We start from the raw sequence: 15,315 nt of genomic DNA on the forward strand, positions 1-15,315 counted from the left end.
GAGCATCCATGACCACAGGGGATCTCAACTGACACGTAGTGGAGCCAAAGTGATCTTTTACTGACACATTGAGAAGTCCAGGTGATCTCTGACACGTTGAGGAGCACAGGTGATCTCTTACTGTCACATAATACTGAGCATCCATGACTACAGGTGATCTCTTACCGACACGTTGAGGAGCACAGGTGATCTCTAACTGACACATTGAGAAGTCCAGGTGATCTCTGACATGTTGAGGAGCACAGGTGATCTCTTACTGACACGTTGAGGAGCACAGGTGATCTCTTACTGACACGTTGAGGAGCACAGGTGATCTCTTACCAACATGTTGAGGAGCCCAGGTGATCTCTAACTGACACATTGAGAAGTCCAGGTGATCTCTGACATGTTGAGGAGCACAGGTGATTTCTAACTGACACGTTGAGGAGCACAGGTGATTTCTTACTGACACGTTGAGGAGCACAGGTGAACTCTTACTGACATGTTGAGGAGCACAGGTGATCTCTTACTGACACGCTGAGTACAAGTGATCTCTTACTGACACATTGAGGAGCACAGGTGATCTCTTACCGACACGTTGAGGAGCACAGGAGATCTCTTACAGACGAGTTGAATACAGATGATCTCTTACTGACATGTTGAGCAGCACAGGTGATCTCTTACTGACACGTTGAGTACAGGTGATCTCTTACTGACACATTGAGGAGCCCAGGTAATCTCTTACAGACACGTTGAGGAGCACAGGTGATTACTGACACGTTGAGGAGCACAGGTGATCTCTTACTGACATGTTGAGGAGCCCAGGTGATCTCTTACTGACACGCTGAGTACAGGTGATCTCTTACTGACACGTTGAGGAGCCCCGGTGATCTCTTACTGACATGCTGATTACAGGTGATCTCTTACTGACATGCTGAGTACAGGTGATCTCTTACAGACGAGTTGAATACACGCGATCTCTTACTGACATGTTGAGCAGCACAGGTGATCTCTTACAGACACGTTGAGGAGCACAGGTGATCTTTTACTGATACATTGAGGAGCGCAGGTGATCACTTACTGACACATTGAGAAGCACAGGTGATCTCTATTACGGACACATTGAGGAGCCCAGGTGATCTCTTACCGACACGTTGAGGAGCACAGGTGATTACTGACACGTTGAGGAGCACAGGTGATCTCTTACAGACACGTAGAGGAGCACAGGTAAGCTCTTATTGACATGTTGAGGAGCACAGGTGAGCTCTTACTGACATGTTGAGGAGCACAGGTGATCTCTTACTGACACGTTGAGGAGCACAGGTGATTACTGACATGTTGAGGCATACAGGTGAGCTCTTACTTACATTGAGGAGCACAGGTGAGCTCTTACTGACACGTTGAGGACCACAGGTGATCTCTTACTGACACGTTGAGGAGCACAGGTGATTACTGACACGTTGAGGAGTACAGGTGAGCTCTTACTGACACGTTGAGGAGCACAGATGATTTCTTATTGACATGTTGAGGAGCACAGGTGATTTCTTACGGACATGTTGAGGAGCACAGGTGATCTCTTACTGACATGTTGAGGAGCCCTGGTGATTTCTTACTGACATGTTGAGGAGCACAGGTGATTACTGACACATTGAGGAGTACAGGTGATCTCTTACTGACATGTTGAGGAGCACAGGAGATCTCTTACTGACACGCTGAAGAGCACAGGTGATCTCTTACTGACATGTTGAGGAGCACAGGTGATTACTGACATGTTGAGGAGTACAGGTGATCTCTTACTGACACGTTGAGGAGTACAGGTGATCTCTTACTGACATGTTGAGGAGCACAGGTGATTACTGACATGTTGAGGAGTACAGGTGATCTCTTACTGACATGTTGAGGAGCACAGGTGATTACTGACATGTTGAGGAGTACAGGTGATCTTACTGACATGCTGAGGAGTACAGGTGATCTCTTACTGACATGTTGAGGAGCACAGGTGATCTCTTACTGACATGTTGAGGAGCACAGGTGATCTTACTGACATGCTGAGGAGTACAGGTGATCTCTTACTGACATGTTGAGGAGCACAGGTGATCTCTTACTGACATGCTGAGGAGTACAGGTGATCTCTTACTGACACGCTGAGGAGCACAGGTGATCTTACTGACGCTGAGGAGCACAGGTGATCTCTTACTGACACATTGAGTACAGGTGATCTCTTACTGACACGTTGAGGAGCACAGGTGATCTCTTACTGACATGTTGAGGAGTACAGGTGATCTCTTACTGACATGCTGAGGAGCACAGGTGATCTTACTGACATGTTGAGGAGTACAGGTGATCTCTTACTGACACGCTGAGGAGCACAGGTGATCTTACTGACATGCTGAGGAGCACAGGTGATCTCTTACTGACATGTTGAGGAGCACAGGTGATCTTACTGACATGCTGAGAAGCACAGGTGATCTTACTGACATGTTGAGGAGCACAGGTGATCTTACTGACATGCTGAGAAGCACATATACTGAATTGCTATAAATACATTAATCAGTGATCTGTATAATTTGTCCTCCTGCAGTATTAAGGTCATTAACACCTCTGTAGTCGCTATGTGTGATTCAATGGGGTGTTGTAGGGAGGGGGCGACATTCCTAAGCCTCCTCTAATGGGGCGAGAGGGTATCCCAGGGCAACACTCCCCCTCCCTCCACAATAAAACAGCCCCCCCTACCCATTCCCCTCTATATATATGTCCGCCCAGACCCCGAGCCTCAGAACTGACCGGTCCTGAAATATCAGGACTCCAAGAAACCTGCAAACGTGTAAGTGACCCCCGATTACAGCTCCTACTGACTCTACGGAGACCCCCAACTACAACCCGACTGACCCTGCGGAAACCCCATAGGGCTACAGATCCCTCCAGTAATACCCCAGAATGAAAGGAACCTCAGCCCTCACCGTGGTGACCCTACTGATTGTGGGTGTCTATGGACGACCCTCCCCACAGCTCAAGCAACTCAAGGTAAGGGATGGATAAGAGATAGATAGATAAGATACGAGATAGATAAGATACGAGATAGATAAGATATGAGATAGATAAGATACGAGATAGCTATAGATAAGAGCTAGATAGATAGATATAGATACGAGATAGATAGATAGATAAGATACGAGATAGATAGATAAGCGCTAGCTAGATAAGATACGAGATAGTTAAGATACGAGATAGATAAGATACAAGATAGCTAGATAAGATACGAGATAGATAAGATACAAGATAGCTAGATAAGATACGAGATAGATAGATAGATAGATAGATAAGATAGATAGAGATAGATAAGATACAAGATAGATAGATAAGATAGATAGAGATAGATAAGATACAAGATCGATAGATAAGATACGAGAGCAATAGATAAGATACGAGAGCGATAGATAAGATACGAGATAGCTAGATAAGATACGAGATAGCTAGATAAGATACGAGATAGCTAGATAGATAAGATACGAGATAGCTAGATAGATAAGATACGAGATAGATAGATAGATAAGATACGAGATAGATAGATAGATAAGATACGAGATAGATAGATAGATAAGATACGAGATAGATAGATAAGATACGAGATAGATAGATAAGATAGATATAGATAAGATACGAGATAGATAAGATACGAGATCGATAGATAAGATACGAGATCGATAGATAAGATACGAGATCGATAGATAAGATACGAGATCGATAGATAAGATACGAGATCGATAGATAAGATACGAGATAGATCGATAGATAAGATACGAGATAGATCGATAGATAAGGTACGAGATAGATCGATAGATAAGGTACGAGATAGATCGATAGATAAGGTACGAGATAGATCGATAGATAAGGTACGAGATAGATCGATAGATAAGGTACGAGATAGATCGATAGATAAGATACGAGATAGATCGATAGATAAGATACGAGATAGATAGATAGATAAGATACGAGATAGATAGATAGATAGATAAGATACGAGATAGATAAGATACGAGATAGCTAGATAGATACGAGATTGATAGATAGATAAGAGCTAGATGGATAAATACGAGATAGATAGATACCAGATAGATAGATATGAGATAGATAAGATACGAGATAGCCTGATAGATACGAGATAGCTATGAGATAGATAGATATGAGATAGATACGAGATAGCTATGAGATAGATAGATATGAGATAGATACGAGATAGCTATGAGATAGATAGATATGAGATAGATAGATTTGAGATGGATAGATGTAAAAACACTGCAGCACTCCAAAACTTGTGATAAAAAAACTTGTAAAAAGTATTTATTCCATTAAAAATGCAGAAGGCAACGTTTCAGCTGCTAACATGCAGCCTTTCTCAAGCCTTGCGGAAACGTTTCCTTCTGCATTTTTGACGGAATAAATACTTTTTACTAGTTTTTTTATCACAAGTTTTGGAGTGCTGCAGTGTTTTTGCATCTACTTGTTACTTGGAGCCTCGTGACCTGGGACTCCCACTTAATTGCATCCATCTCTAATTACTCTGACGGTGCGCTGCTACCTTCTTGTTTTACTAGATAGATAGATATGAGATAGCTAGATAGATAGAATTTACTCTTCTCTTCCTCTCTCCCATTTCCCACACAGTCTCTGGTAGATCTTGTTCTCTGTACCAGGTCTATGATTTACCCTTATGAATATGAGATAGCTAGATATGAGATAGATAGATAGATAAATGAGAGATAGATGGATAGATATGAGAGAGAGATAGATAGCATATATAGATAGATATGAGAGAGATAGATAGAATTTACTCTTCTCCTCCTCTCTCCTGTTTCCCACACAGTCTCTGGTTGATCTTCTTGCTCTCTGTACCATGTTTATGATTTACCCTTCTTCCTCTGTCCCAGTTTCCTGCACAGTCTCTAGTAGATTTTCTTGTTCTTTGGACAGCGTCTATGATTTACCCTTCTCCCTCCTCTTTCTCGTACAGTCTCTGGTAGATCATCTTGTTCTCTGTACCATGTATATAATTTCCCTTCTTCCTCTCTCCTGTTTCCCATATAGTCTCTGGTTGATCTTCTTGCTCTCTGTACAATGTTTATTATTTACCCTTCTTCCTCTGTCCCAGTTTCCTGCCCAGTCTCTAGTAGATCTTGTTCTCTGGACGGTGTCTATGATTTACCCTTCTTCCTCTCTCCCGTTTCCTGTACAGTCTCTGGTTGATCTACTTTTTCTCTGTACCATGTCTATGATTTACCCTTCTTCCTCTCTCCCATTTTCCACAGTCTCTGGTGGACATTCTATCCCAGGACCTCTCCTCTTCAGAGGAACTGATGCTCCTGGATAGTATGGATGAGTTGGGGATGCCACCCTCCGGCCCTCGCCCTAGGGACACTCTGCTTGCCCCTGATTCAGCCCAGATGCCCCCCAATCGTGCATGGCTCCGTGTCTTCAGTGACTTCATGAACAACCAGAAAAAATTTCGAGGACGTACAAGGAAATCTGGGACGAGCCGTGGATGTTTTGGGATGAAATTGGAGCGAATTGGAACCATGAGCGGTTTAGGATGCTGACACCAGGTGAGCACCCATGTGATTGGTTTTATAACAGTGTGATACCTTTATTATGACCTGCTGCCTAATGTCCCCATGGGGTGAGCCGAATCACCAAGAGCCCTGGTGTAGTAGAATGCAATGGGAGTCTGAGAGGAGGGGCCTAGTGTCTAGGAAAGGGTCAATCACTAACAGCCCTGTTGTCTAGGGGTTCAATCACCAAGAGCCAAGGTGTCTAGGAAAGGGTCAAGCACCAAGAGCCCGGATGTCTAGAGGGAGTCCATAGTATTAACGACTAACATCCCTTGTGTCTAGGTGGATCAATACCATCCCTGGTGGTCTCTAACTCATCCCCAAACCTCCATATTGGCCCAGTCTGCTTCCCTGTATACAGGACTCTCACTCATGTCTATATTTTCTGGTTATTTCTAGGTGTCGACCATTGACGAGCCCCTCTAAGGGACGATGATCCCCTCCCCCTTCCCTGACCGCAGTCTCTACCACTGCTACTAAAGAATGTAACTGCAACGGAACGACCCCACCCATCATGACGACCTCCGCCCGGCCGCGGAGAAGCTGTCTCTGTATTCTGTGTCACAGACGTTTAGTCCGCCCTGCGCCGTTTCCTAGAAGACGCCATCGCTTTAATTGTAGCGGACGATGAACTGATATTTAGCCTTTAGGATGATACTCAGGACGACAGAGGAAGGATTCCTCTGAGCCATGTAGATCCAGTAGTAAAACTGCACCACCAGCTAACACTGTACATGACGCTATGGTGGGCCCCGGGGCCCGCACTCAGAAATACTAATAAAACAGTCACTTGTAAACCTCAGCTCCGCTTTCCTCATTTGTGTGGGTTGTTTGTACAGTAATATTCACCTCTAGTACTCTTACAGCACTAGTCCTACAGCATCATCTATTTTATTCCAGCACAGCTGCATTCATACATTGCATTACTGTAACTGGGTCATGTGATCACTAGCATGACCTACAGAGAACCAGTGTTTAATGTGTTAAAAAAGGTGCGCCACCTGACTTTCTGTTAATTGCACAATAATATCACCACTATTGGCACCTCCCATACCCCTCCCCTCCCGCTCTCTCTATAGGAACAGCATATATAAAAGTTATCTGTATACTGCTGCTATCTCTATGGGATCAGGATATATGGTAGTAACGCTCTCCCCTCCAGCTCTATCTGGGACCAGGATATTAAAGGGGTTATCCAGGAAATAAAGCATTTCTTCAAGGACCGCTCCCTGTCTGTCTGCAGGTTGGGTGTGGCATTACAACCTGGCTCCATTCACTTCAATGGAACAGAGCTGCAGAACCACACCCAACCTGGAGACAGACAAGGAGCAGTCTTTGAAGGAAATTAGGCCTGTTTTATGATTCCTGGAAAACCCCTTTAAAGAGCACCTATCAACAACTAAACTTTACCTTATCCCTCCCCCCCCCCCAACTGTCCCTGACTGTATCTGACACTATCCCTGCTTTTTTTTTTAAACCACCCAAAATACCTTTTTTACTATGAGCTAAGCTGCCGGCCGTCTGAGACAGAAGGAGGGGGAGTGGCCCGGGAGGCGTGACGTCAGCTGATGCCGGGCTCATTTCCCCCTTCCTCCTGTATGCTGCGATCCCTCTCGGGAGCGCGCACAGAGTCTCAGCAGAGGGCAGGTATGGCAGCTCTGAAGATCAGAGGACCGAGTTGCAGTGGCTGCAGCAGTAAAATGAAGGTGTGTGGCCGGCCGAGTCAGATGGCAGTAGTAGGAGCTGAAGTACGAGCACAGCGCTCTCTCTGTCTGAATGACAGGGGGGAGCTGTGCTGAGCTCATACGTGTCCTGGCTGCAGAGTGATTTCGGACTCATGCCATGAGTCCGAAATCAATAGAAATGTTTGCGGACAGGACTTGTAGGAAGATCCCCAGTGGTGAATTTTTTTCACTTAAAATACACATGAAAGGATGCAAAATTCTTAATTAAAAGCAATTAGAAAGTTATTCATTAGGGATCATTCTTTAATATATAAAAAGTTTAAGTATTAATAGGCATAGTGTGGGACATGTATCATTGGCTTTAACACTTTAACCCCTTAAGGACCCAGCCCATTTTCACCTTAAGGACGGGAGCATTTTTTGCACATCTGACCACTGTCACTTTAAGCATTAATAACTCTGAGATGCTTTTACTTTTCATTCCGATTCCATCAGCTGTTGCAAAACTACAACTCTCAGCATGCACGGACAGCCAAAGGGCATGCTGAGCGTTGTAGTTCTGCAACAGCTGGAGGCACACTACTACAGTTCAGAGCATGCCTTTGGCTGTCCATGCATGGTGGGAGTTGTAGTTATGCAACAGCTGGAGGCAAAAAATTTTCATAACTACAACTCCCAGCAAAAGGGCATGCTGGGCGTTGCAGTTGTGCCTCCAGCTGTTGCATAACTACAACTCATAGCATGCCCTTTAGCTGTGCATGCTGTGGTTGTTGCTAGGCAACAGCAGGAGGCAAACAGCGCTTACCTCCTGCTGTTAGATCCCTCCGCCAAAGACCGCCAGACGCCGCCACACCGGACCCCAGGTAAGCCTCCCACACCCCACACCACAGCCGATGCTTGCTGCCCAGCAGGACAGGTGATTGGTTGGCCAGTCCAGCCAACTAATCCCGCCGATCATGAGGTGGCACCGATGCCACCTCACACCTGCTAGGCAAGGATCATTGGTGCAGACTCAGGCTACACCAGTCACCCTTTTTTTTCCAGTGTCACCGGAACCGTATTGCAAAAACGAGACGTGAATGCAGCCTAAGATTTTTTTTTTTTTTTTTTTGCGCAAAGCCTACACCACCTAATAGGACACATACAAATGCCAGAGCACAAAGCTTAAAGGGGTACTCCGCCTGAAAACATCTTATCCCCTGTCCAAAGGATAGGAGGATAAGATGTCTAATCGCTGGGGTCCTGCTGCTGGGGGCCCCACGTGATCACCGCTATGGCATCCTAGTCATGCGCGCACAGAGCAAACTCTGCTCCATGCCGGATGACTGGCGACTACAGCCGCCACGCCCCCTCCATTCATGTCTATGGGGGGAGGCGTGACTACTACATACTAGCCATCACGCCCCCTCTGATAGAAATGGAGGGGGCGTGGCATGACATCACAAACTTCCGTGTTCTGGATGCCACCGCTGCCGGGCCAAGAGATTGCGGGGGTCTCAAGCTAGAGGTTGATCTTATCCACTATCCTTGAGATGGGTGATGTTTTCCGGAGTACCCCTTTAACCCAATCTCTGCAGCTCACTGGTTTCTATAATTGTGCAGAATTTATTAAGTCTGTGCACCATTTTGGTAATTTAAAAAAAAAAGTGTAAATGCATATGGGTAAAATCTATACGTGTGTGTTAAATACATACGTGTGTGTGTGTTAAATACATACGTGTGTGTGTGTGTGTGTGTCAGGCTCACATCCCTCCAGACCCTTATACCCAAGGTCCAGATCCAGTGTTTAGAAACCACAAAACAAGATGGAGACGAACCACAAAACCAGATATCTGAGCTGTCTTGCGGAGATGAAAGTAGGGAAGGGAAGAAGGTCCAACAGGTTTATGGGGAAACTGAGCATGAAAGGCTCAGAGAAGGGCATGAGCTTGTACATCCTTTCCTCAGACCCAGGACCGTTTTGGGACCATAGCCTTTCTAGCGGATTACGGTACATAATGAAGACATCCCCTGGACATACGGAAGTCGAGGATAGTGTGGACCTCATATTCTTTACGATTGCCAATCCATACTGGCAGAAAACGGTAACAAGGCGTAGAAATTGCATACCAAGGGCTTTTAAAACAAAACATTGGGACCATAGAAATTTGTAGGGAGTTTATAGAACCAGGTCAACTCGAGTGTGGTAGAGCCAAATTTACTTGGCAGATTTTGGGTGTGAATATGGAGGTCCAAGTTTCAGGTACACATCCATACCCTCTGCCGCTAATCACCTCTGGTCGGTCTGGAGCTTCTGCTGCTCTTCCCATGCGCCTCAAGGTCCTGGAGATGGTTTTCCAATTCCAGAATTCTAAGTGGTGCAAAGAATTTAGGTAACAACGATGAAAAGGTTCAAAACTGTAGCCAAAAATGGAGACGTGCTGGAGGATGAATTCACAGAAAACTATGCATCCTAACAGGCCCGACCAGTCGTCCTATCACCTCTGAACATTGATCCAATAGGCCACAGAAAAGGACCACTTCATACCCATTTGGTCGCAAACCTTTAGCCAGAATCGGGACATAAACAGACCTCCACTGTCAGAGACTATTACCTTAGGTAACCCATGAAGTAGAAAGAGGTTCTGAGCAAATATGATGGCTAGCTCGAGTCAAAGGCAGCTTTTTGCGTAGCGAATGACATTTTCAAGATAATTAACACGAGAATCATGAGGATTTCCGGAAAACCTTTAGAAGAAGGCAGGTCGACCATAAAATCAATTGATAAATAAGTCTAGGGGAGCTCCCCATTGGGTATAGGCTACAGGGGACCCGCTGTAAGGTGTATGAAAGCATGCTTTCTTACACCGGGCCCACAATAACACATTTCTGCCGGGTGCTCGGTTGCTCTGGTATCATGGTACAAACTTTGCATAAGTAGTCTAAATTTCTCGGGCACAAAGCACCTCTCACTAGGCTTTTCGGGAGGAGAAGAGTTTTGAGTGGCTAGAACATGGGCATGGAATGGAGAGGAAAGAACAGAACAAAGTGGCTTTACAACCATCAGCAGGTAAGACTGGGTTACTCTCTTAAAGGGGTACTCTGCCCCTAGACATCTTATCCCCTATCCAAAAGGATAGGGTATAAGGTGTCTGATCGCGGGGGTCCCCATACATCCAGTGCACAGAGCAAACTTCGCTCTTGATTGGCGATGTGGAGCAGAGGCTAGTGACATCACGCCCCCTCCCATAGACTTGCATTGAGGGGGCATGACCGTGATGTCTCGAGTGGGGTACAGCCGTGATGTCACGAGCCTCCGGCGCTGCACCCGACGCTCTAAACGAACGCCAGGTGCAGAAGGAAGATTGCACCTTTGGATCGGGAATAAGATGTCTAGGGCTGGAGTACCCCTTTAAGCTGAGAGAAGTAATGGCAAGACAGGACATCAGCTTTATTGTTCTTAGTTCCAGAAAGGAAGGGCATGGCGTATTTAATCGGGAAAGAAAGAGCCCGTCTAGCATGTCGTGGAGATAAACATACAGGCTTGGAGAGGTAGGAAAAGTTTTTCTGGTCCATAAGTATTAAAATAGGTAGGAGTGTATCCTCAAGCAAGTGCCGCCACTGCTTGAGGGACAAAAGTTTGGCCAACACTCCTCGATTTCAAAGTTACATTCAAGTTTTTTTCTGTAAAGATAGAAATCCACAAGGATGTAACAGGTTTACATGGGTAGGATGTTGAGCGCCTACTCCTGTCTCAGACACATCCAAGTATGAATGGGAGAGCTGGGTTTAGATAAACCAGGATATGGGCTGTGAATCAGTTTTAAGGGTTTAAACACTTGTATCACAATCAGGGACCACACATTAAGATTGCCATCTTTGCAGGTCATATAGGTTACGGGTCAGGAGCTAAAACAGGTTCTCTGGATTAGTCAAAGTCAGAATACCCTAAAGCAGTGAAGTCGGAATAAGAAACCAGAGTGGATGTCTGACTTGAAGATCAGAGACCCCACAATTACAGAGGCAGACTGAACTGCTGCAGCTTAAACAGCTAGGTCCCAGCAGGGAAGGGACTGGATGATTAGTTACAAGAAAACAAGGAACTGCTTCCTAAAGGGGTACTCCCTTGGAAAAAAAAAAATGTTTCTTCAAATCAACTGGTGCCAGAATGTTAAACAAATCTGTAAGTTATTTCTATTTAAAAAATCTTAATTCTTCCAGTACTTAGCTTCTGTATGTTCCAGAGGAAGCTTTCTTTTTGAATTTCCTTTCTGTCTGACCACAGTGCTCTCTGCTGGCACCTCTGTCCATTTTAGAAACTGTCCAGAGCTGGATAGATTTGCTCCTGCTCTCTACTCTGGACAGTTCCTAAAAAGGACACAGGTGTCAGCAGAGAGCACTGTGGTCAGACAGAAAGGAAATTCCAAAAGAAGAACTTCCTCTGGAACATACAGCAGCTGATAAGTACTGGAAGGATTAAGATTTTTTTTTAAATAGAAATAACTTACAGATTTGTTTACTTTTCTGGCACCAGTTAATTTTGAGAAAAAATAAATAAAGTTTTCCAGTGGCGTACTCCTTTAACCTGTTGGGGTTGAAGGGGGTACCTTGTATGCCCTCCACCCTCTCCCTTTCTATATCGCGGGGCCATAATAGCAGGTCGGGCCCGGCCTCTAACAACGGCCGGAACCAGTGGCTAATAGCGCGCGGCACTGATCGCTGTGTCCCGCGCTATTAACCCTATAAAGGCGGCATTCAAAGTTGAACGACTCGTCTAAAATGAAAGTAAACTGCTCCTGGCTAGCTCAGTGGGATGTTCAGGATTGCCGCAGCATCCCAAACAGCTGTAGGACAGCAGGAGGGTCCCCTACCTTCCTCCTCGCTGTCCGATCGCCGAACGACTGCTCAGTGCCTGAGATCCAGACATGAGCAGTCAAGCGGCAGAATCATTGAACAATGGTTCCCTATGGGATAACAATGATCAATGTAAAAGATCAGTGTGTACAGTGTTCTAGCCCCCTATGGGAGCTATAACACTGCAAAATAAATAAAATGTAAAAAAAAAAGGAGTGAGGATCATTTAACCCCTTCAATAATAAAAGTTTGGATCACCCCCTTTCCCCATAAAAAAAAAAAATGTAAATAAAAATAAACATGTGGTATCGCAGCATGCGGAAATGTCCAAATTATAAAAATATATTGTTAACTAAACCGCACAGTTAATGGCGTATGTGCAAAAATATTTCAAAGTCCAAAATAGTGTATTTTTGGTAACTTTTTATATCATGAAAAAAATTGATAAAAAGCGATCAAAAAGTCTGATCGATACAAAAATGGTACCGCTAAAACTTCAGATCACGGCGCAAAAAAATTAGCCCTCAAACCGGCCCCGTAAGCGAAAAAAAAAAAAAAGTAATAGGGGTCAGAAGAGGACTTTTAAAACGTATACATTTTCCTGCATGTAGTTAGGATTTTTTCCAGAAGTGCGACAAAATCACCTATATAAGTAGGGGGTCATTATAACCGTATGGACCTACAGAATAATGAGAAGGTGTCACCGTTATCGGAAAATGTACTGCATAGAAGCCCCCAAAAGTTACAAAATGGCGTTTTTTCTTCCATCTTGTCACACAATGAATTTTTTTTTTTTTTGTTTCACTCTAGATTTTTGGGTAAAATGACTAATGTCATTACAAAGTAGAATTGGTGGCGCAAAAAATAAGCCATAATATGGACTTTTAGGTGAAAACATTGAAAAGGGTTATGATTTTTTAAAGGTAAGGAGGAAAAAACAAAAGCGCAAAGACGGAAAAACCCTCCGTCCCCAAGGGGTTAATATCAGCAGAGCCGTCATGCTGAAGAGTAGCAAAAGCGGAGGAAGGGTGTGAACCCTGAAAAGTGTGTGTGTGGGGGGGGCATCAGTCTTCCTCCCCTCCAGTATCATGTACTGTACCTGATATCCAGTACATAGTGTGAGAGGCACCAGTCTCACCTCCCTCCAGTCCCATATACCCGATACCCAGTACATAGTGTGAGGCACCAGTCTCACCTCCCTCCAGTCCCATATACCTGATATCCAGTACATAGTGTGAGAGGCACCAGTCTCACCTCCCTCCAGTCCCATATACCTCATATCCAGTACATAGTGCGAGAGGCACCATTCTTCCTATAACCATCAATAAGCTTCAAACACCTCTCAGCCGGAATGTTGGACCACTCTTCCTATAACCATCAATAAGCTTCTTACACCTCTCAGCCGGAATGTTGGACCACTCTTCCTTTACAAACTGCTCCCGGTCTCTTATTGGAAGGCGCCTTTTCCCAACAGTAATTATAAGATCTCTCCACAGGTGATCAATGGGAATTAGATCTGGACTCATTGCTGACACTTCAGAACTCTCCAGCGCTTTGTTGTCATCCATTTCTGGGGTCTTTTTGACGTATGTTTGGGGTCATTGTCCTGCTGGAAGACCCAAGATCTCAGACACAAACCCAGCTTTCTGACACTGGGCTGTACAGTGCGACCCAAAATCCATTGGTAATCCTCAGATTTCATGATGTCTTGTACACATTCAAGGCCCCCAGTGCCAGAGGCAGCAAAACAACCCAAAACATCACTGACCTCCACCATATGTCACTGTAGGTACTGTGTTCTTTTCTTTGTAGGCCTCATTCCGTTTTCGGTAAACAGTAGAATGATGGGCTTTACCAAAAAGCTCTATCTTGTCTCATCTGTCCACAAGACGTTTTCCCAGAAGGATTTTGGTTACTCAAGATCATTTTGGTAAAATGTAGTCTCTCTTTTTTCTGTCTGTGTCAGCAGTGGGGTCCTCCTGGGTCTCCTCCATAGTGGGGTCCTCCTGGGTCTTCTCCATAGCGGGGTCCTCCTGGGTCTCCTCCATAGCGGGGTCCTCCTGGGTCTCCTCCATAGCGGGGTCCTCCTGGGTCTCCTCCATAGCGGGGTCCTCCTGGGTCTCCTGTCATAGCGTTTCATTTAATTTAAATGTGGACGGATAGTTCACGCTGACACTGATGCTTCCTGAGCCTGCAGGACAGCTTGAATATCTTTGGAACTTGTTTGGGGCTGCTTATCCACCATCCAGACTATCCTGTCTATCCACACCCAAGGAGATTATCTACAGGGCCATGGGTTGTAAACTTCTTGATAATGTTGCGCACTGTGGACAAAGACAAATCTAGATCTCTGGAGATGGACGTGTAACCTGGAGATTGTTGATATTTTTCCACAATTTTGGTTCTCGAGTCCTCAGACAGTTCTCTTCTCCTCTTTCTGTTGTCCATGCTTAGTGTGACACACACAGACACACAATGCAAAGACTAAGTGAACTTGTCTCCCATTTTTGGAGTTTGGTGACATTATGTCCAATTTGCTTTTTTCCTCCCTTTTTTGGTTTAGTTCCAATACACACAAAGGGAATAAACGTGTGTATAGCAAAACCTGTGTTACTGCAATATATTATTATATATATATATATATATATATATATATATACACACACACACAGGAGATCTATATATATATATATATATATATATATATATATATATATATATATACACACACACAGAGGAGATCTATCTATATATATATATATATATATATATATATATATATATATATATATATATATATATACACACACACACACACACATACATACATACACACACACACACACACACACACACACACACACACACACAAAGGGAATAAACATGTGTATAGCAAAACCTGTGTTACTGCAATATATATATATACAGAGGAGAGGAGATCTATATATATATATATATATATATATACAGAGGAGAGGAGATCTATATATATATATATATATATATATACAGAGGAGAGGAGATCTATATATATATATATACACAAAGGGAATAAACCTGTGTTCCTGCAATCCTTTCCTGTGAGAAATACTTCATTATATAGACACATTTCAGGGGGGACAACATTTATGGCCATGACTGTAGTGCGAGGGGCACCATTTGTCTTGCCCAGGATGATGATAAATAGACACCAATTACAACCAAATGTAAAA

The 15,315-nt window shown here is 44.3% G+C and overlaps 1 protein-coding gene across 3 annotated transcripts; it reads left to right on the forward strand.

Annotated features, from left to right (window-relative positions):
* The first annotated feature begins 312 nt into the window (after positions 1–312).
* Positions 313–6,381, forward strand: LOC130330974 (C-type natriuretic peptide-like). Of its 3 annotated transcripts, none has more exons than XM_056553649.1 (4): positions 313–401; positions 2,743–3,003; positions 5,286–5,579; positions 5,985–6,381. In XM_056553649.1, the coding sequence occupies exons 2-3, from the start codon at positions 2,917–2,919 to the stop codon at positions 5,571–5,573; spliced, it is 375 nt and encodes a 124-aa protein (XP_056409624.1). In that variant the 5' UTR covers positions 313–401; positions 2,743–2,916; the 3' UTR covers positions 5,574–5,579; positions 5,985–6,381. The 3 variants fall into 3 exon arrangements, with proteins under 3 accessions (XP_056409624.1, XP_056409625.1, XP_056409626.1); XM_056553650.1 differs by lacking the exon at positions 313–401 and adding an exon at positions 2,194–2,225; XM_056553651.1 differs by lacking the exon at positions 313–401 and having other exon boundaries at positions 2,477–3,003.
* The last annotated feature ends 8,934 nt before the right edge of the window (positions 6,382–15,315 follow it).

This window comes from Hyla sarda, unplaced genomic scaffold (genome assembly GCF_029499605.1).
Source record: "Hyla sarda isolate aHylSar1 unplaced genomic scaffold, aHylSar1.hap1 scaffold_344, whole genome shotgun sequence".
NCBI classification, from domain to species: domain Eukaryota; kingdom Metazoa; phylum Chordata; class Amphibia; order Anura; family Hylidae; genus Hyla; species Hyla sarda.